At 36.9% G+C, this 21,532-nt stretch overlaps 1 protein-coding gene across 2 annotated transcripts; it reads left to right on the top strand.

The window, feature by feature from the left end:
• The first annotated feature begins 8,682 nt into the window (after positions 1-8,682).
• RAB12 (RAB12, member RAS oncogene family) lies at positions 8,683-20,328 on the top strand. Of its 2 annotated transcripts, XM_023534177.1 has the most exons (5): positions 8,683-8,807; positions 15,167-15,305; positions 17,301-17,390; positions 17,992-18,096; positions 19,117-20,328. In XM_023534177.1, the coding sequence occupies exons 1-5, from the start codon at positions 8,692-8,694 to the stop codon at positions 19,228-19,230; spliced, it is 564 nt and encodes a 187-aa protein (XP_023389945.1). In that variant the 5' UTR covers positions 8,683-8,691; the 3' UTR covers positions 19,231-20,328. The 2 variants fall into 2 exon arrangements, with proteins under 2 accessions (XP_023389945.1, XP_023389946.1); XM_023534178.1 differs by lacking the exon at positions 17,301-17,390.
• Positions 20,329-21,532: the final 1,204 nt, after the last annotated feature.

The following is a 21,532-nucleotide window of genomic DNA, read 5'->3' as shown; positions in this document are numbered from 1 at the left end:
TGACTCAGGCTCTGCCACTCAGTAGTTTGTGATTTTAGATAAGTAATTTAGTTGTCTGCACATATAAAATATAATATTCTATTAGTTGTAGCTATAATTTGTTGAACATTTACTATACACCAACAAAAGTACACTCTTTCAAATACTCAACAGCAATCCTGAAAGTTAATCCCCATTTTACACATGAGAAAGCAAAGGCCCAGGGAGTCAAATAACTTAGCCACTGTGGCACAGCTGGTCACCAAGTGGTCAGGGGCAGGGCTACAGTGAGTTCTTTCTAACTATCTGTTCTTTAGCTTACTTTGAGATTTATACTTTGTGTTGTGACATTTCTGATGGATCAGAATTATGAAGCCCTAATTTTATCCTTCCTACAGCCCTACAAAGATAACAATGTCATCGATTTCTGGTATCAGTGAAGTTGACTCTCTAATTATGCCCTCATCATCACTTATCACTTACCTTCTGGATATTAAAACAATGCTCTAAGAATTGCATTTCTTAGCTAAATATCGAGTCACATACCTTAAGTCTTTTTCAGATTTGTAAGAATTTTCTCAAACTTGGCATTTTAAATATAGTAAAAGTAGGAGTAAGGTGGTATAGACCAGAATTCTGATTTTTCTGGACAGTAAAATTTCCTGCAAAGTGCTAGAGGCCAACATAGGATTGCTAATTCTTTTATTTTGCCAAGTAAGAGCATTAAAAAAACAAACATTATTGCCAGCTTTTCGAAACAAATGAAAAAGAACCCCCACCTTCACCCACCCCCCCCCCCCCCCAAAAAAGAAGAAGAAAGACAATATCAGAATTAGTTCTGAGACACTCTCTACCCTGGTCTTTGTTTTCCTCATTTTGCAGCAGTGTGTTAAACTTCACAGGCTGGCTCCTGAGACCATCTGGTCTTAGAAGATGATAGTGCTTTACTGAAGCCCTGTTTTCACTGTTGTTGGCCATAGCTCTTGTATTCTCTTTGAGAACACATCCCTTTTGGGTCCTGTGTTGAGATGGTGCACTCAGGATGCCTGTTCCAAAGGTAGGGAAACTTCATGATGCATTTTATCAGGACTAGCAGTTGAGTTGGAAGCAGAGTCAAGGGGTCCAAGAAACAGGTGAATGTAAATCCCCAGCAGAAATGGCTTTCTTTGGGTCTAGCCTTGAATGTTAGGTGACATGACTGATGAAATGCAGTCCACGAGTGTCTAGTTAGCTTTATCTAGAATTACTGGGACATTGACTACTTGTATTTTATTCTGGAAACTTAAGACAGATTTGTGTTAGACAACCCAGAATGAGTGTCTAATATTGGATTCAAATTCTAAACTGTATTTTATTTTGCTCTTCTGAAGTTAAATGTAGTCTTTCAAGCCATGGCCAGTCTGCCTAAGTATTTCACTTAAAAGGGAATTAGAGAAAGTTGTCCAGAATTCCCACTCCAAAAGCCCAACACCGTAGCGCTCCAGTGTTGTTTCACTCCCCTGCCAAAATGATGTAACACGATGACTCAGGGAGATGTGGATATGAGAGGAACTGATACGTCTCGGTTAACAGCTTTTATACCAGCATATGCTGTGCATTGCATGATTAGGTTTATTTAATGAACTTAATGCAAATGGATTGGCTTGTGGAGAGTGTGTCGTTTTTTGTGAAATAAAGTAGCTTATCTTTCAAAGAAAGTATGGAAGTGTGGTTGCAGTGGGGTTGTTTAGGTTGAATAAAAATCTATTTAAAGACCTTGCTTAAGTGCCTTCAGCCTTTCTTTCACTGTTCTGCACTGGCACTGAAGAAGAAAGGTTTCATTATTCATGATAAAGATCCAGATTCTTAGAGGTTGCTTCTCTCCCTCCAGTCTGTGGCGTCTGCCAGGAGCACTCTGTTAACAGATCTTGGAACTGGCTTGAGAAGGCGGAGTTGATTCCTTTGAGAACTGATAGGTCCGAATTATTCTCCAGCCTTGGGTGCCAGATACATTGTTCTAATTAAGTATTTGAATTTGTAAAGAAAACATAGCTTTATCCAGTAGTCAGCAGATATTTTTGAGAAGCTGTTCATATCTGTGTAAGACACCATTCTGCTAACCATTTTATAGGACACAAAGCTAACACCTGCTCACCTGGTCGTCCTTTTCAGAAGGAGAAGTAAGTTATGGAGATAGCCATAATAAAATGTTAGAAAAGAAGTAAAATGCTTTGCTGTTGTACTTCAACAGAGGAAATATTTATTATTTTCCTTTTGTCTTTTTGTTGCACCTTTGACATTTGGAAAATATTTGGAAAACTAAAACTAGAGACCTAAAATAATGCCCTTAATTAAATGTAATTATGGTGTTTTTTTTTTTAAAAAAAAAAAAATCCTTTTCCTTTAAAATCAGAAAACAACACAGGATTAACAGAATACTGTATTCCACGGAAAACCTTTACCCCCCAAATCTGACAGCCTCCACTGTTTAGTTTCTGATGCCTACAAAATGCCTTCTTGGTTTAAAAAACAAAACAGCAACCCGAAATTCCACCCCAGACAAGCTTGTGATGGAAGTAGCTGATGAATAAAACTCTCCTGGTTTTCCCCAGCTTAATTTAATGCAGAAGGTTTAGGACCCCCTAAGCCAGGACTAAGGTGAAGGAACAGGCCCCTTCTAGATGAGGAGCTTCGTTATTCTTAAGTGCTGTCTCCCCTCCTCAGGCCTGTTAACTCAGCTCTTGTTGACTGCTAAAGAGTCACACATGTACCATCAAATTTTCACTTTTAATTTTTCACTTAAAAACACTCGCCCTTCTCCTTGGACACTACTCTCATCTAGGTGTTCCCCCAGGTGAGGGAATAGTGTGGGAAGTGTGACTTTCAGAGGTAGGCTCACAGAGCTGAATTTCAGTGCCAGCTCTACCATAGGCTGTCAGTGTTTCTTTAAGTGAGTGACTTAACTTTATTTTCTTCATCCATAAAAAGAAAAAAAAATAAGTAGGACTTATTTCCTATCTCCTGGTATAGGAATAAGTGGGGATAAAATACGTACCTGGCCTAGAAAAGGCAATTATAAATGTCAGTTATGTTCCCTTCCCTTCCTAATTCATATCACTGATGCAAAGCCCTGAAACACTGTAAAAAAAAAAAAAAAATCCCTTATCCTTTGGAAATACATAGTGAAATATATGCAGGTGAATACGAAATATCAAAATGTAAACACATGACCTGGGTTAAGTACAAAATCCATTAAACAGTTCCTGCATTTTTATGGACCCAATCTGAGTAGTAAAGTGTATATTTTTTGCATAAGAAGAAAATATTACTGATCCACCATTTGCTCATCTGGGTTTTTTTTGTCCCCCTCCACCCCCCCTACTTCCTCCTCCTCCCATCATTATTCTTCTCTTGTGATCAGAGGTCACAATGACTCTGCCTTTTCAGATAAGGGTCTGTGCAACCAGGGAGCAGAGGAAGGCCTGCACATGCAGGAACAGTCTGTCCAAGCCAGCCAGCATCTGTCCCTCACTTTTCCAGTATTTCCCTAGCAATGCAAAATTCTTTTTCAACATTAAATAAATGTTTATAGCTCCCTTCCAGTTATTCCTTTCTTGCTCATCAGATATGGTTGTGCAGGGAGGAGCATAGCCTGGAGCTGTTCAACTCAAGTTCAAATCTGTGCTCTTAATACTTAAGAGCTTGGTGACCTTGGGCAAGTTGCTAACCTCTCTGACTTCAGTTTTTTCGCCTAGAGGACAATAATAGTATCTGCCTCAAAAAATTAAGAGAGTATACTGCAGCGAGTTAATATAGACTTTTAAAGCCTTTGGACTAGTACCTGAAGCATAGTAAATACCACAAAAGAGTTAGTTCTTCATCTTTTTACTAGAAGAAGGGAATAAATCCCTTTCCGTGAAATTCTTTCATGCACATATACTTCACGGAAATGGAACTGCCTGCCTGTACTGATGGGCTCCGAAGTGGTGCACTTACTCAGCTCCTTAAGCCTCTCCTTTGGTAATCTCTCCCTACCTGATGTAGTTCATGGTGTCTCTGTGTGTTTGTTCCAGTCAAGTACAAGGCTATCTCCTTGTTCCTGCTTATGTCAGGGACACAGAGACACAGGGTGGTCTTTATGTGCTGGAGTGAAGACATGTCCAACCTAGAATGAAAGTGAGGCAGACCTTATTAAACTTAGGATAGACATTTGATATTCTCAGGCTCGATAAGCATGTTTTAATGTCATAGTTATTTTGCTATTTTAATGGTACCTATTTCTGAGACAATGAGAATATTTTACAATTATAGTAGTTTCTATTTCATAGAATACTCAAAGTGTATGTAGAAATCGGGTAATATTAAATAATAGGATTTCACAGTTTCAGATGCCTTCAGTTCAAGAACTTAAAAAGATGGGCTACTGACAGCCAGTTTTCATTACCTTTTTTTTCTTTAATATGGTGCTTTCTGGTGGGAATTTCTGTTGTACTTTGCTTTGGTAGATAGTATTTAGTCAGAGGACTGGCCTTACATTCAGGTAACTTGTTTGCTAAAGTTAAATTTATCTTTATGTAACCTTGACACATTTCTTAATTTCTCACTCTCAGTGGAAATGCTGGAAATCCTCTCCCTTGGTAAACATATCCAAAATTGGATGACACTGTATAAGGTATATATCCTTGAAAGAAAAACCAGTGTAAAAATTTAAGATAGTTATTATAAAGTGTCAGTAACTTCACAACCTAAAACTTAATTGAGACTTAGTTCAAAGTCTGAAATCTTTCAACTTCCTGAAAGTGTTAAGCAAAATAAAAGCTGAAATTTGGTGGTAGAATAGGACAGAAGGAAAAAGGGAGGATGTCCGTTCGGCTGTAATCATAGGCATGGGCCATGGTTTTATTTTTGCTTTTATTTAGCTTTTGCTGGAAAAGACTATGCAGAAAGATACTTCTATTTATTTTTGCTATTTTCATTTTCATAACTTTTTATGGCCCAGCAAAAAGAAATACAGTAACGTTTTGGAAATAGTTTGCCTTAAGGGGAACTTACAAATTTAACAACACCTAAGTACGCCAATTCTTTATGCTATTGCTAAGATTTATGAAAGACAAATACAAAGAAAAAAGACAAATTGCAAAGTTAAGCTTTGTTATTTAACAGCTTGATTGTGGTAATTCTGGGTCATTTGCAGAACATTTCACTTTTCCTTTTTTTCACACATCTGACTTTCATTATAACAACTTTTCATTGTGAGCAATGTTATAAATTTGAATCTGGGTTCTGCCATTCAGCTGGCATGTGCTGTGACCTTAAAGCAAATCACTTTGTCCTCTTTTCACTCTGGAGTTTCCCTCTGTAAAATGAGGATAATAGTGCACTCCTCATTGGCTTGCTGCAGGGATCCATATATTGGATGTCAGGCACAGCATGTTTGACAAATGCCCACTATCGTTACTGTTAAAGATAATTAAGATCAAGAAGACAGTGATACAGGGTTTATAGCCTTGTGACCTGTGTCTTTTCTGATTAAAATATTTCTAGAAAGACTTGCATAACATTGGTAAGCTTAAAGACAGGTAAGCTCCTGTTGACAGAATAATTCACTTCGTGGCCCACTCCGCATCTAAGTGGCTGAGTAAACTGTTGCGGTAATAATCCCCTGGGAAGAGCATATTAAGACTGCCCCATCCGCTAAGGATTTGCCATCAATGATAGGAATTGTAGGAGAAGTGAAAAATTCCGTTTCTGGGGTAATGTATGTGTGCTGAGCACCCCTGCTTTCACTGCTCCCCTTCTAATGCTCTGCCCACCAAACACAGAACATCTGCCCTTCCTTTTAAGTGTTGGGGCTTTTTTAAAACACTGGGTTCTGGATTTTCCTAATTTTTTCTCGTTACATATCCAGCATTTGGTGGAGAAGATGGGGCAGGTTTTCATTCATTAGATTTATTGAGTTGTTCTTGTGTGCCAGGCAGTGTCCTAGGCTTTCAGGAGTCAAGAGTGACTGTGTCCTCACAAGGTACACCAACAACAACAACAAAAAAGGAGCAACAGTATAGTAAGGGCTAGGAGAGAGTTCAGGCTCAAAAACTGGGAACACAGATGAGGAATGAGGGTAAGGGGTAGAGCCAGAAGGGTTCAGTTAGGAAATCAGTAAGGACTTAAAAGGTTTCTGGGCAGACAAGGAGGTTCTTTAAGAAGAGAGAACAGCAGAGAAAAGTATTTCTTTGCTAAATGCACGGGGTGTTAATTTAGGTCAGTATTGACAGCTCTTTGAGGGCAAGGACTATCCCCATCAACTGATGGAGCGGTAGGAGTGATCGCTTCTCCTGTTAGTCAAGAGACCTATAGGAAACTGGGTTTTCAACAAGGGTTATAGATGGAAATTAAGTTGCCACCCTTTTTGTCCCTATTTGTTTATAAACATTGGTCCTAGACATTCCTCCTTGGGAACTTCTCTGTGCTTACTTTTCCCAAAATAAACTGAATATTTAAGGCTATTAATGACTTGTTACCTTTTATTAAGGATCATTATTATTTCTATGACATGGATATATTAAAATAGACAACATTAGGAGATACCTTTGACTTGATGTAAGAAGGTTTTTAAGAATGTTTGGTTGTATACTTTTATACAGGGTACGTTTTAAGCCTTCATTTGAAGTAAGTTTCCAGTCATTATAAGCCACTTAGCATCTGTTAGATTTGGTAAAGGATATTTCATTTAAGAGAGAAGACTATTTTAATAAGCTGTTTTCTTTTATGGAGTTTTAGATTTAGCCACTGGACATTTCTCTGTTGTTAGTTACTTTGTCATTGATCTACTCACTAAAACTAGATAATCTTCATTTTGGCTAAATTATTAATCCTATTCACTGTCATCTTTGCTTTGTTTTCCTATTAAAATTAGTAATGTATATATAATCATATGATGATAACATTACCACTTATTTCCTGATTTTGAATGTTAATGCCCTCTTATTTTTATTCATTAAACTTTGTGTTTACAAAATAGTCGTAGTATAGGATTGCTAAAGTTAGTTGAAAAACTAAGCCTGACATGTTCAGGCTCAGAACAATTCTTAGAAGAGACAACAGCCTGATCAAAACAAAAATTATTTGCTCTGGCTGTTTCAAAGGATTCTTTTAGTTGATTTGAATCAGAGCTCACAAAAGAAATATTATCTGCGAATTCTTTTCATTAAAGTAGCAGCCACAGTGATACATTTTACAAAAGTTACAGCTCCCTTAAGTAAAACCTTAAAAAAAAAAAAGTAACTAGAAACAAAAGTAAAATAGAGTAGTAGTCATGACAATTCAATTTGTAAATCGCCTTCACAGAGTAACATGGTGAGGTCCCAACTTGTTGCTAATACAAGGAAGACAGTATTTTGTCATTGAGCTGTATGTATCTTTTAAAATCAGAACATGGGAAGTATCTCTAGACTGCAGTTTGTGCCTTGTAGGCTATCACTTTAAGCTGTGTTCTTTCCTTGTGGTTGAGTCATTAAGGAACTCTGTTTGAGGATATTGGTGGTACACAAACATGCTTCCTGTTTCAAGGCTGTTTTAGAGTGTCATTTGACTCTGAAAAGCAAATGTGTTCCAGAACTGAAAGTAAAATTGAATTAACCAGGTTTTATTCAGTGGCATTTACAATTGTGTCTGGTGTAAGAGATTAAGAATTAAAATGTAGTAGAGTATGCTCTAGCTTTGTTTTCTTGTGACATTTGGTATGCACCTTCTCTGTATTGTACAAGTAAGGCCTGCTGCCCCGCCCCCACTCAGAGTTGTAAACATGTCCTTTGGTATTGCATTGGTGTCTGCAGTGTGTTACTAATTATAAAAGCCCGTCACATGCCTTTCACTTCACCTCAAGAACCTCATCTGACTTTGAAGTGCTGCATCAGTCCCCTGAGATGGAGAGCCTGGGAGTGAGGCCCCTGTTTTCTTTGTGGCCCTGCAGCACTCCCTGGCACAGCTGGGCCCTGCCCGGTTGAGGCCTCACAGCCTTGGGACCCTGGATACTACAAAGCAGCCAGGAAGTAGTTCCTGTAGAGAATATGTAGTTCTCAAATTTAGCCAGCATCAGTTGTGAAAATTGTGTAAAAAATGTTGTTCTGAAATATTAAAGTTTTTTATAACTGAGAAGCATATAAGGTAACATACACAGATTGAAATTTGGTTTTAAAATTATCTGAAGCTTAAGGCTGAATTGGAAAGGGACAGTGATACATAATGGTTTGCTTCTTAATATTAAAAAATAAAAATTTGATATGTTAATTTGTATGAGTACATTTTAAAAATATATTTTCTCTCACATTGACAATGTAATAAAGAAGTCGTTTATATATTAACTAAATTTTATGTGAATGCTAAAAAATTAATAATATCTAAATTCAGACTAAAGCTTTTTGAAATCAAGATTAAATTTTCTGTTCTGTATAAGAATTTTCCCCAAGATAACATTATTTAAAGCCATTTGTTAATGCGATTATTAAATGTATTTTAAATGGTTTTTATGCTTAACTTGTGGTAGTAATAAATTTTAATAGCAAATGGTACATAAATAGTTCAGAGTAAAGCATAACAGATTGACTTTTACAGTTGTGTATTGAAGTGTAGCATGACCAGGTAGTCACAGATACTGGTGTACTTCTTTTCCCTTTTGGGATTTAGTGATATCAGTTTTTTGTTTTTCTGATAACATAAAAATGTACAAATAAGCTTATGTTAATGACAAATTGCATCTTAACTTTTTCTTCTTTATTTGATTTATTTACAGGTGTTGACTTTAAAATCAAAACTGTAGAGCTAAGAGGAAAGAAAATTAGATTACAGATCTGGTAAGTGGAGAATCTGCACCCAATAATTGCCATATGTGTTTAACAGTCCATACGCTTGTCTAATAAAATTAACCATCTGAGCTGGTTTGCCTCTCCTACTTTTCCTCTCCTTTGCTCATGTTTAAATAAAATGAGTGTGTGAGAGAGAATTTAGAAGAGTCTCTTTATTTCATACTCCATTTGCACATGGGGAGTTGTGGAAAAGAAAAACGTTACTTTAATGATCGTTTGGAGCCTTTATGCCTCTATTTTCAAATCATTTGACAAAACTGTCATCACTAAAATGATTGCTCAAGTGTTCGTCTTCATGTTTTTAAAGTTATTTTTTTGTTTAGTATTCAAAGAAAGTCCAGTATGTTTCTAACTAGATTTGCACAGATTCAAGGCAGATCGCCTATAGACAGTTCAGGGACTGTCCTTGGTGACACAGTGCCCCCATTAATGCCAACTAGAAATGAATCCACAGCCCCTTTCTCACATTATACTCGTGCGAGAGACCAAACCAGCTGTGTTATAACTGTGTTCAGCTCTAAGAGCTTCCTGCTGGCTCTTCACAGCCCACAGTGGGCTTTGGGGAACCAGTCTGTGGAGAAAGGGTCAGGTCTGGTGGTGGCTTCAAAGCACCCTCTGCGGTGTCCTGAGAATGCCCTTTTGTTTTTAACGACATGGCTGCAGTGTGTACTTGGCTCACTAACTCCTCTCGGCAGGTCAACCCTCGCTCTGAGTGTCTGTCCACCATATGTGTGTTTGCTTTCATCTGCGTTAATTGCTGCCTCATCTGTGGCGTCATCGGTCACCTAATGCTTGAATGTTAGTGCCATGCCTTCATTCTTCATCCGTGTCCCTGTCTGGGGCACAGCTGCAGCCGAACCAGCCTTGCTTGCCCACCGGAGGTGTCTGAGGTAATATCTTCATTTGATCATCTGTGACTATGCAACCCACTTTAAGAAATTGTTGGGTTTCGTTGGGTTTTTTTTGTTTACTATCTTTGTTTTTCATATTTTGGTTTTTGACTTGATTATGAAACATTAAGTGTCTTGCCTAAATACTTAATAAGAAAAAAATGGATTGTTTCTTATTATATTAGCCCATGATTGGAAAGGCAGCAAGCTGTTTTGTGTATTGCTTCTAATTTTTTGAACTCTGGAAATGGCAGCAGAGTATCTTTGACATGAGCAGCTATTTCTAATTATAAGCTCTTTAATGTAAAGACCATCTTTAAAAGGAGTCAGAGTATGTCTAGCTCTGTACATAGCACTTGTGGGTGAGACGTTTTGGTGGAGACTTCCTCACGAAGGAGATATAACTAATATTAGAACATTCGAGAAGCTGGCTTAGTGGATGACAGCAGTGTCTAAATGATGACACTGTGGTGTATCTAAAAAGACGTAGCTTAAAGAATGTACTAATACTACAGTACCACCTCAGGCAGTAGTAATCTGATGTACAAAAGTGTGTCCGAATGTTCTCTGCCTCCCTGGAGCTCTGCCCACTGAAGTCTGTGCTGGTAACATTGGGTGCTTCTGGAATCTCACTGTTGTACCTTTGAATCTGATCTAAGAGAGCCCCGCGTTATGGATCCCAGTCCATGGGGGAAAGTGTGATAGTGCAGTTCTGAGAAATGCATGGGACACTCCGAAAATACTGTCTTGGATGTAAAAGCATTCCCCCAGATAGTTCCTCCTCTGCTTCTCCTTGGCTTATCACTCCTCAGACTTCATTCTCGATATTTTCAAAACTGTACAACATTGGTGAAGAATATAACTAAGGAAAGAAAAATTAGATTTAATGTATTGAAAGACTGATTGCACATTTCCTATGGGGAATACCCCAGTGATGTAGTTAGGAAGTAGGACTTGTCTTTTCCTTCAGGAAGAGACATCATTATTATTATCCAGTAGGTAGAAAGGAAATATTGGAGTCATGGTTCATTATTTAAAGTTAATACCCAGCTTATTTTGGAGTCCTTATGCTGTTTCTTTGTAATTTGTTTTGTCATTGCCATGTTGTCATCACTTTAGTGTCACCAGTTGAGAGGATAGGAGGAGCCAGTGTAATTGCAAAGAGCTCTTCAGAGCAACTGCTGATGACAGCTGTGCTCCGATTTTTAAACTGTCATCCATGGAAGCATTGCCAGTCATTGCACTTTTTCTTGATGATTTCTGGATATAGCCAGTTTAAGCTAAAATATTATTTACTATAGATTCCAAAGGTTTAAGGTACCAAAAGCTACAGATGTCATTGTCACATTTTTAGGCCACACTTTACATCATTGCCACATTTTTCAGTTCTTTCATTATCTGTGGTTAGAAAAAGGACCAATTTCTCATCTCTGTAAAGTGTTTCTATACGAATGTATATAAGAACTTATAGTATGACTAAAATTAAAATGTGTCTACTAGAATATAGTTTCATGAATTTACACCCAAACGCTATCCTGGAAATTATGCACGGTGACTTAGAGTCATTGAGTTGAAATGGGCTTGAAGCCATGTCTCCTATCTTTAGGCAAACAGAGAGTTAAAATGCTTCCTATAAGGGCCCCTCATTTTGTCCATCATACCAGTCTTCACTGTTGGGGAATTCGGTTTTCACCAGTGTTCTTATGTTGACATAAAACTCCTTTCTTTTCATTCTGTGCTTGAAAGAGGTAGAGCACTTCATGTACTGAAATTGGTTCCTGCCCTTCAAATGAGTAATTGTGTCATTTAACTGGAATATTAAATACAACAAGAATCTTCGAATGTTCAAAGCATCATTTATTTATCAGACCGAAGAAACAGAATTACAGGAATTTTTCAGTTTGCACCCAAAGCAGAGAAATAGTAACATCACATGCTAACTATAGTGATGATTTAGCTGACATTATTAATAAACTGCATATCTCTAGAAATTGGCTCTTTATCGCCACATTAAAAATTCAGGTTCATGGAGATAAAGAGGGGAAATATTAGGATGCTGTATCTTTATAGAAAGATCAAAGCGTGATCAGATTGGTATCATTATCTAATTTTTTGAAAAGTAGAAACTTGTATGCGATTTTTTGGTACTGGCACATAGTAGACATTTAATATATACTTGTTGAACTGAATCGACATTTCTTTTTTTAGTTTTTATTTTATATTAGTTTCAAATCGACATTTCATTTATCCTGTTCTTTGACCATATATGATAGCAGATAATTTAGTAGGGGAAATAAATCAAGCAATTGAGCTTTTGAAAGAAATGGTAAATAAAAAATTTTCATGACCCAAATATTTTGGAAATATGGCCTAGTCTCTTACAGGAAGATGTTTTTCTGCCTCAAGCATTCAGAGCCAGGCATAAAAAGATGGAATTTAAGGAGTGGCCTTAAATGGAAAGTGGTGAACTATTAATGTTTTCTCATTGAAATTTTTGTAAACTAAACTTATTTGCTCGTTTATTTGTGGTAGAATGATTGCCTCAGATTTTGCGTTTAGAGGTCTATGTCCTCTTTTGGTATGTTTAACTTAACAGAGACAACTAACTTCTTAATGTTTCTGAGATGCCTCAGTATGCTACTCATGCAACAGGTTTTTTAAACTATATCAAAATGCCTTTGATTGTTGGATTTTTATTAAAACTTCTTTTAGATCTGCTGTACAACATTGTATCTATAGATAACAATAGTGTATTTTATACTTAAAAATCTGTCAAGTGGATGGAACTCATGTTGTGTTCTTTCCACAATAAAATAAAAATAACTTTTCAAAAACTTCTATTATTTCTAATTTCTCTATTCTTCATCCCCAATTTCTGGATTCTAATTCATTGAATATGTATAGAAATTAATGTGAAGTTGATTTACACTAAAAGCCAGCTTAAAGTTACTGAGAATACAGATTTATAAAATGCTCAATGAAGATCTTATATCTGATTGCTGTTTAAATTTGTGGTGCAGCTCTATTTTGCTAACCACAGATTTTAGAGCAGAAAAATGTGTATTATTTTTGCTTTTTAAAGTAATCAATGAGAGATGTTATTTCTTAAAAGTATTCAAATAGCACAGAATATTTTTTAATCTTTAAAATATTAAAAATATTTGATCAAACCCTTATGTGAACAAGCCACAACTTGCGATAGGATGGCAAACCACACTATGAAAGATTTGGTTCTTTATTGGTTCGAAAGTATTAATTATGCCCCTAAATGCCGAAGATTCCAGAAATAATTTTATTCATTGATTCCTTGTGTAAATGAAATGATATCTGAATCCTTTTCACCTATCTCGAAGGTACTTATTAGTGTGGACTTTAAGTTCTTTTTAGAAATCCTAAAGAATTCAGTTCTAATCTTTCATATTCAATTTTCCAATTCTTTGGCAGTTCTGGGTCAGAAAAATTAAGTTTATTTTGCTTTGAAATGACATAAACTTTCTGCATTTTACACCTGTAACCTTTCGTTCAGCACATGTTCCTGACAGCCCACTCTGGGCCAGGTGCACTGCTGGACCCTAGTGGACAAAACAGAACAGCCCTCTGGCCCTTCCAGTCAAAGGCAGCAGGGTTGTTACACCTTCTGGAACAAAGCAGATGGCTTTGCTTTTTATGTGAAAATGAATTTGTCAACAAGCCTTTTTGGGTTGTTTGGGTTTTTTTTCTTTTTTCTTTTTATTCTTTTTTTGTATAATATCAGTAATGTGAACTAATTGGTGGTAAGTCCAGGTCAAACGAAGCCATAAATTATAGCGCCTTCACCAAAGGGCGTTTTAGGGACAAGTTCCACAAGGTGCACCTCAAGGGAAGAGGTGTTTGGGAAACGTTGCACACTATCACCCTCACCCCCGAAACTCACACTGCTGTGCCACAGGCTTTGAGTGTCCTTGCAGTGAAGAACCTTAGTTTTGTTACTCCCTTGCCCCCAGCTTACTCTACCATGACCTCTGTGGCACCTGGGACTATGCTAGGAGTTAGGGTTTTTTGGGAAAAGCTAAATTATAGATGATCTTTAAAAGAAATTTAAATTTCCTAATCAGAAGCTCTGCTCTGTTGAGCCTCATTTGTCTCAAGCAGTTTTCATTGCTTATTAAATGGGGAAAATAGATCTCAGCCAGCTTCTGAACACACTTGGTGTGCTTATGTCATTCTTCATGTTGAAATGGTCAGCTTCAGCCTGGAAAATAAGTTGTTCTTAGATTTCAAAGTAGCAGTCAGAGAATAATGAACTTTATTGTATTCGCAAACCTGTTTGGTATCTCCTCCTCTCCTTCTCTTTGACCACTTACTCAGTTTAGTCTATAGCATTTTTCATTAGTAGGGGATTCTTATCAACAACTGAGGCTTTAACCAGCCCTTGAGGTTGGTTAAAGGAGAGTTATAGGCTTAAATAGTTTAAGTTATTTTCCATATGTGTTCTCCTCATTGATGACTGCCTCCCATAAAAGGGTATTACATTTTCCGCCATTTTACACCTCAGGAAACAGCTCAGTTCAGGAAGGTCACGTTCTCCACAGAAGCAGGAATAGCACCCTGGCACCCGGGACTCTACAGGGAACTGCACCAGCCGTGCTTGCTGGAGCAGAGCTTATCAGAAATAGCTGTTATCCAACCCAAATAGGACTTGAGTCAGTGCTTTTGAGGAAATTAGGGAAGTAACAGCATTTATATCCGTTACTATATCAATTTATAGAAGCAAAATACCTAGAAAAACCGACTTGAGCTTAATACTTTATGACTGAAAACAGTCTGGTATCAGCCCATTACTAACTCTCTTCATCTTTGCTGTTCTTTTCCTGTCCTAACAATTTTCCTCAGTGTAGATTGGGGACTTAGAGCCTTCTAGAACAAAGTCTATGGTTTTGTGGGGGAGAAAGGTTGGTCACATGCACTTGTGTAATTTATAGTATTAAATTACCTCATACTTTTATAATTCTTGAATGTTAAAAAATTCATTATAAAGCTAACTGACTCAATGAGGTATAAGTTTAGAAATCAAAAATTACTTTTATGCTTAATGATATTTCCGCATGAGTTTTCACATTGGAAAAACATTTTATTTGAAAAAATTAAAATTTTGCTATGTACGGTATTTTAGCATCTTTAAATTATGTGGAATCTACCTTCTTTGTCTCCTACCCTTTATTTTATTTTTGCCATGAAATTCTCATTTTTTTTTTCAAAATCTTGATTTGAAAGAAATTGGGACTTTATGTTTTTGTTTGAAAGTAAATCAGAAAAGCTATCCCCCTTGCTTAATAATACGAATATGCACAGAAGGGATGAGTTGCCAGGTGACTTGGAGGAATCCTGTTGGGGCTACTGCTGTCTGTTTGCAGTGGAACATGAAGTTGCTCATAATGGTTATTGTTTGGGAACTGATTTTTTGTTGCTATTTCTTAGGGACACAGCAGGTCAGGAGAGATTCAACAGCATTACCTCAGCTTATTACAGAAGTGCCAAGGGGATCATATTAGTATATGATATTACTAAGAAGGAGACATTTGATGATTTGCCAAAATGGATGAAGATGATTGATAAGGTAGGTGTTGCATTTTTCTCTCAGATGTGAACTCTTCATGGGTATTGATCCTTATAAAAGGAAGAATGAGAAAACATATTTACGAAGCTTGCTTTTACACACTACACATTGTTTAATCTATACTACAATCAAAGTAGGTATATATGTCCATTATCCAGAATCAGCTTATAAATAATAAAATCGGGGTTTTCATTCTGGTACCATGGGCTCTCTGACTTCAACGCCCAGATGTGCTCATTCCACTATCAGGCCGCTTCCGTGGAATTGGGTGCGGGACATTCTCATTTCTGCAGAAAGTTCACTTGGATACTCATCTTGTAAATGACCACAGAGGAGATGGCCTTCTCCGCAATGCCTGTAGACACTCCAAGGGCCTTGGTCATCCACCGGACATCTGCCCTTAAAATTATAGATGTCCTAATTTAGTTCCTCATTTTACCCTTTGGCTCATGATTTACTATATATAGATAACCTGTGTCTATATGATTAACGTAAACTGTGAGTTTCTATCTAAGAAATGTGTACCCAGAATACACACTTAGAAGACAGCAGTTGGGGGTGAGATGTGGTGGTGTACAATGACTACATTTAGAGAGTTTTATTCTCTTTATGCAATAATTTGATGTTTAGTTCTCTTGCATAATAAGCACACTCAATATGTTATAAATTGTATTAAACCCATCAGTTAGATAATGTTGGAGAATGTTTGCCAATTTTACCAAGCCTGTTATCAGTGTGTGCCTCTTTAAAATATGTTAGGTACCAGAGTTACCAGGGTTACAGAGATGCCTTAGGACCTGAGCCGGCCCTGCTCTCAGCCTGCTCACACTCAGTTATCTCTCATACCTGGGCTTGGGCTCTGTGATGGCGTGTTGCTGAAACTGATTTCCTCCCATGCTAAAGCCACAGAGTGTGCTCCTAAGGAAATTTAAAAGGGCAGTCCTCGTTGCTGGTTAAAATTTTTGGAATGTAATGAATTTAAAACCAGAAGCAATGCCCTCAACTCCGAGGGCCCCATTAGGTACTTGTGTTTGTGAAACCTGCTGAGGTCTTGAGATCTAGTGCTCTCCTCCCTTGCATACTTGACTCTTGCTTTTTTTTTTTTTTTTTTTTTTTTTGAGGAAATGTCGTCATTTCTTAAGTGTTTTTTGTGTACCAGGCACTGTTCTTATTCCACACCAGCCTATTACTCTTACCTGTACATAATTGATAAGAAGACCAAGACCCTGAATAACTTGGCCAAGGTCATGCCATTCAGGTTCCTTTTGCTGCAGTCTATCTCAAATGATTTTTTAGAATACTCCATTGAGTTATTCAAGAGATTTTAACCTTTTTAAAGAGAAATTCTGTTGTGCCTATATATTTTTAAAAATTTAGAAATGTAGCTTAACTATTTTCCTGATTCCTCTTTATTATAGAAAATTTGGAAAATCAAGAAAAGCACACAAGTAAATTTTAAAAATTTATAATTCTGCCATCCTAAAAAAAACAAATTGTATTCACACTCCATTTAGTGTTGCATCCTTATTTCACTAAATATTCTATCATGAAGGGCCTTCCTGTATTATTAAGTGTTCTTCCAAAAGCATATTGGTTTTCCTTTTTTTATGGCTGAATTATTTTATATGCCTTAACCTATTTTATTCTTCATCTGTTTTGTTGGACTTTCAGGTTTTTTGATTGATTATCATTTTAAATATAGAGCTATGCCTTAATTTGAATTATTTCCTTAGGGTGGATTCTAAGGAATTATTGGTCAAAGGCTAAGAACACTGTGGCTCATAGTGCCTGTTACCACGTTGCTGTCTAAAACTGTGAGCCCTGTGAGAACCGTCTGTACACCACAATAACCAGTCCTGCCTGGGACAGAGGAGGTGCTCAAAGATTTGTGGAGTGAATGAACAAATGAATGAAAAATGTTAGATTGGTTTACATTTCCTGTCAGCATATGACAATGCCCATCTTTGAAATGCAGCTTCTTTTAAAATTCCACAGTATGCTTCAGAAGATGCAGAACTTCTCTTAGTTGGAAATAAGTTGGACTGTGAAACTGACAGAGAAATCACCAAACAGCAAGGTGAAAAGGTGAGAGACACGTGGGGAGCTGAAGAGAGAAGTCACAGTCCCACACTGTATACATTTAGCAGTTGATACACTTTTAACAAGTGACTTATTTTTTTAAATTATGAAACAATTACATAGTTATCACTCAGTCACATCCTTCTCATATATTTGCTTTTTTTTAACTTTCTGCTCCCATAAATCCATTTTGAAATGGAAGGAAAAAACCATGTTAGTATATGCTGCATTATTATCTAACCTGGCATTTTATACAGAGAAACATTTTATTTAAAACGTAAGATTGCTTTCATGATTTTCTCTTACTCCAATGTATTTTAACCTTCCTTGGAGAATCAGTGATATTCACATTTTAAATGTCAGATACGTTACAGTTTCAGACAAGAAAGTTCCAGTATCACTGTAGAGATTTCATTTGTTATTTACTTAAAATATAGGAATTTGTTGTACTCGTGAACTTTATAGTTGAGCGTAAATGAGACTTCACAAATTTTAGTCCACCTCTTCTCTTGAAGTCCAAAAGGTTATGCCTCCCCCAGTCATAGGCCTTATGCTCATACATTAGACTAAGTTGTACCCATGAAGAAAAATTAATATTTTTTCTTAGTTTGCACAGCAGATAACTGGGATGCGGTTCTGTGAAGCAAGTGCCAAGGATAACTTCAATGTGGACGAAATATTTCTGAAACTCGTCGATGACATTCTGAAAAAGGTAAAAAAAGAAAAAAGAAACTACGTCATGAAATTATTTCATCTGAAACCTGTTTCCTGTATTATTTCTTGGTTGTAAAGTTTTTATTTCAAAAGCGAGTTACCGTAGTTTTCCTTAGACTTAAGAACCAGGTGACGTTGTCACCTCGGCCAGAGGCATCCAGGTTGCTGTTAGCAGCAGCTGTTTCCCATCTAGTGGTTTTCAATGTCTTTGGTATTGATGTCCAGTGTGTATTTGCTTAGCTTTAAATATGGTTTGGTAGAGTAACTGGAGCCAGTATAACAACGTGCCATGTTTATTTGACATTTGCGCTTTTTTTTTTTTTCCCTGTTTTTCCACAAGGATTAAGTTAGATACAGAGGGTCGAAACCTAGTGAAATGTGCAAGAGAGTATCTCAGCTGAGAAGCCCCAGTCCTTGCCTCACTCAAAGCTTTGCTAACAGGAGCCTTTTACTGCCAAGGCCTTTCTGTGGTGCTTAATGCTAGGGAAATTGCTAGACAGCTCCACTGAACAGCAGCAATTTCTTCAGGCATCTTTAGGCTTACATTCAAAGGCTTTTTAGTAAGAACTTTATGTTGTTATTACATATAATCTGCTCAGTTCAGACTTAATTCAGAAGCTTCTAATAAAATGGTTGTTTATATAATTGCCAAGAGAGGTTATTTCTTTCTTCAGTAATAATATAACTCCCGAGAATGCAGAACAGTTTTTTCATTTATTAATGCCTTTTTTAAAGTTTCTATTATATGAGATTATTAAAGTACACGTTTATGATGAGGTCCATCTTGTCTCTTAGACCAGAGGGTATGAGATAGGCTGGACAGCATTTGTGTTGTGACGTGATACACTCTGAACCCAGTTTTTGTTTTTTTGGCTTAATATTTGAATGTTTAATTAAATTTCAATGATTGGAGAGCTTTATATAAAAATACTTTATTCTTATGTAATTATACGATTTGTGAAGCACTTACATATATATTGTATAGTTAAAATGCATTTGTCTTTTGTTTATCCTGAAGATGCCCCTGGATATTTTAAGGAATGAGTTGTCCAATAGTATCCTCTCATTACAACCAGAACCTGAGATTCCACCAGAATTGCCTCCGCCAAGACCACATGTGCGATGCTGTTGATTTGCTACTTTGGAGAAAAAGTGGAAACGATTCCTGGAAAGGAGAAAATGTTCTATTCTGCACTACAATCATTTTGACAATTTCCTTTCGCACTTTGTAATCCAAGTCAGAGCTATACACTAACTTGTAAATATGCAAATATGCAATCCTGGGTAAGTTTTGGTTATAAATTACATATTTCCCTCCAAAATTATATTTCATTCATTATCCCAGTGTCTAGTGTACATACACTGGGAAACGTAGTACTTCTAATATGAAGAATGGGAGAAATGAAAGGTATAATGTTTCTTGAAATAAATAATATAATTGTTTTTGTTAATTATATTATGAGGACAAAAGATATTCTAATAAGAAGAAAGAATGTGGTGCTTTGCTTACTGTTTTAAGGAAAATTTATAAAACTAAAGACTTTTTTTTTTTTTTTTTTAAGCTATCTTTAGTGCTTTTTCTTTATTCACAAGACATTTCCCCCAGTGGTAGCACCTTTGAAGTATGGGAGTGTTTCTACCACAAAGCAAAAGCTCCATTCATCACTGTCATTGAAGGTTATTTATTAATGTTACGTAATGGTAGAATATTACTAGTTAGAAGGTAGGATTTGACTTGGCCCTGAGGCCTCAGAGTCTCTCTCACAGTTTCTGAATGGACATACCTTATGCTTTTAAGAACTACAAAGATTCAATAAAGAAAGAAATGTTTTGAAACTATAGAAGATTTTAAAACAACGCTGCTGTCCTAAACAAATCCTGTTTAAAGGAATTTTAAAGAGATACATTTTACTATATCAAAGAACATACACATATTTGCCTAAAAACGTCTATACCTTTGTGAAAATAAAACTGCTCCCCTTTATGATGAAGCTTATCCCCGTTAAGCCTAGACTGTGTTCAATTTTTTTTTTGGGGGGGTCTGATAATGAATTTGTGAACTCTATCTTTGGTATATCTTTTCTTAAACTGCACTGTTTTGTTTAGTCAAGATAAATAGGTAATTATGTATTTGAATAACTTGGTGTGTCTTGAGTGTTGTGATATGAAAAGCATTGTGGTCTTTCTACACTAATGAAGTGCAAATAAAATTTTGTATTTATGAATGACAGTTGAGTTGCCACATTTATTTGTGTAATTATAAACTGAATATCTGGCAGTTCTCTTCATAAACACCACCTCTTAAGCTTTTGAGTGTTTTAGACATGAAAAATACTGTCCTTCGTGTGGGAAAAGTAATTTGGCAGTTTTTCAAAAGGTTAAACACTACAATATGACCCAGCACTTCTGCTTCTGGGTATATTCCCCCCAAAAATTGAAAGCAGGGACGCAAAGTGTTCATAACAGCATTCACAATAGCCAAAGGTGGAAACATATTGAAATGTTCATCACTAGATCAGTGGATAAACAAACCATGTGTTCAAACAATGGATTATTATTCAGCTTTTATTAAAAGGAAGGAAATCCTGATATATGCTGCAACATGAGCGAAGTGTGTTATGCTAAGTGAAATAAGCCGATCACAAAAGGACAAATAGTGTATGATCCTATTTACATAAAGGACCTAGGATAGTCAAATTTGTAGAGACAGGAAATGGAATAGTGGTTGCCAGGGGCCGAGGGTGGAGAAAGTATAGAGTTAGTGTTTAATTGGGACAGATTTAGTTTGGGATGATGAAAAAGTTCTGGAGCTGGATGGTGGTGATGGTTGCACAATAATGTAAATGTACTTAATGCCACTAAACTAAATGGCTAAATATATATTATATCCTCAAGGAAAATTTCTTTTTAGTATATGTGCTGCCAAAGCAAGCACAAAATTTCTAATGTACATATCTTTTGTTATCCAACGGTTAATTATGGATTGTTCCAATTGTTTACCCATTGTCTCACCTCCACACCTGCCCTCTGTGCTCTACTTCTCGGGGGCTGAGACTCTAAAGGATTTGCGAGACCCTCCTGCTCTTCATGTTAAACCTGCTGATGGGACAAACTTTAAGAACCTTAGAAGGAGAAAAGAAGGGGTTTGCTTGCCATTTTTCTATTTTGTCAGCCTGCTGTGGTAACATCTGGCATTCAGCTTTAGCTTCCTAATTCCTGTGCTTCCCCCCACACACAACCCCAACACACACACACACACACACCGCCCCAGCTTCAGCTCACTGCACCTCCTTTGGGAGGTAGTGGAACATTAGGACTGGTCACCATTCTGCCTGCTGGGCCACACCCCACGCCATCCCAGCCCCTGCGGAGACTGCCCTCCTAAGTCCTTGAACCTACAGGGTCCTGCGCCTGCTCAGCATCTGCCACACCCC

The sequence above is a fragment of the Pteropus vampyrus genome, unplaced genomic scaffold (assembly GCF_000151845.1).
Source record: "Pteropus vampyrus isolate Shadow unplaced genomic scaffold, Pvam_2.0 Scaffold122, whole genome shotgun sequence".
In the NCBI taxonomy this organism is placed as follows: Eukaryota; Metazoa; Chordata; class Mammalia; order Chiroptera; family Pteropodidae; genus Pteropus; species Pteropus vampyrus.
Note: the sequence above shows the minus strand (reverse complement) of the source record. Positions and strands in the feature narration are given on the sequence as shown.

Excerpts from the sequence above, each read along its gene's own strand:
- RAB12 (XM_023534177.1), top strand. The coding sequence starts at position 8,692 with ATGTTAATGACAAATTGCATCTTAACTTTTTCTTCTTTATTTGATTTA. Across the intron at positions 15,306-17,300 it reads GGATGAAGATGATTGATAAG|TATGCTTCAGAAGATGCAGA; the intron begins GTAGGTGTTGCA and ends AAAATTCCACAG. Across the intron at positions 17,391-17,991 it reads CCAAACAGCAAGGTGAAAAG|TTTGCACAGCAGATAACTGG; the intron begins GTGAGAGACACG and ends ATTTTTTCTTAG.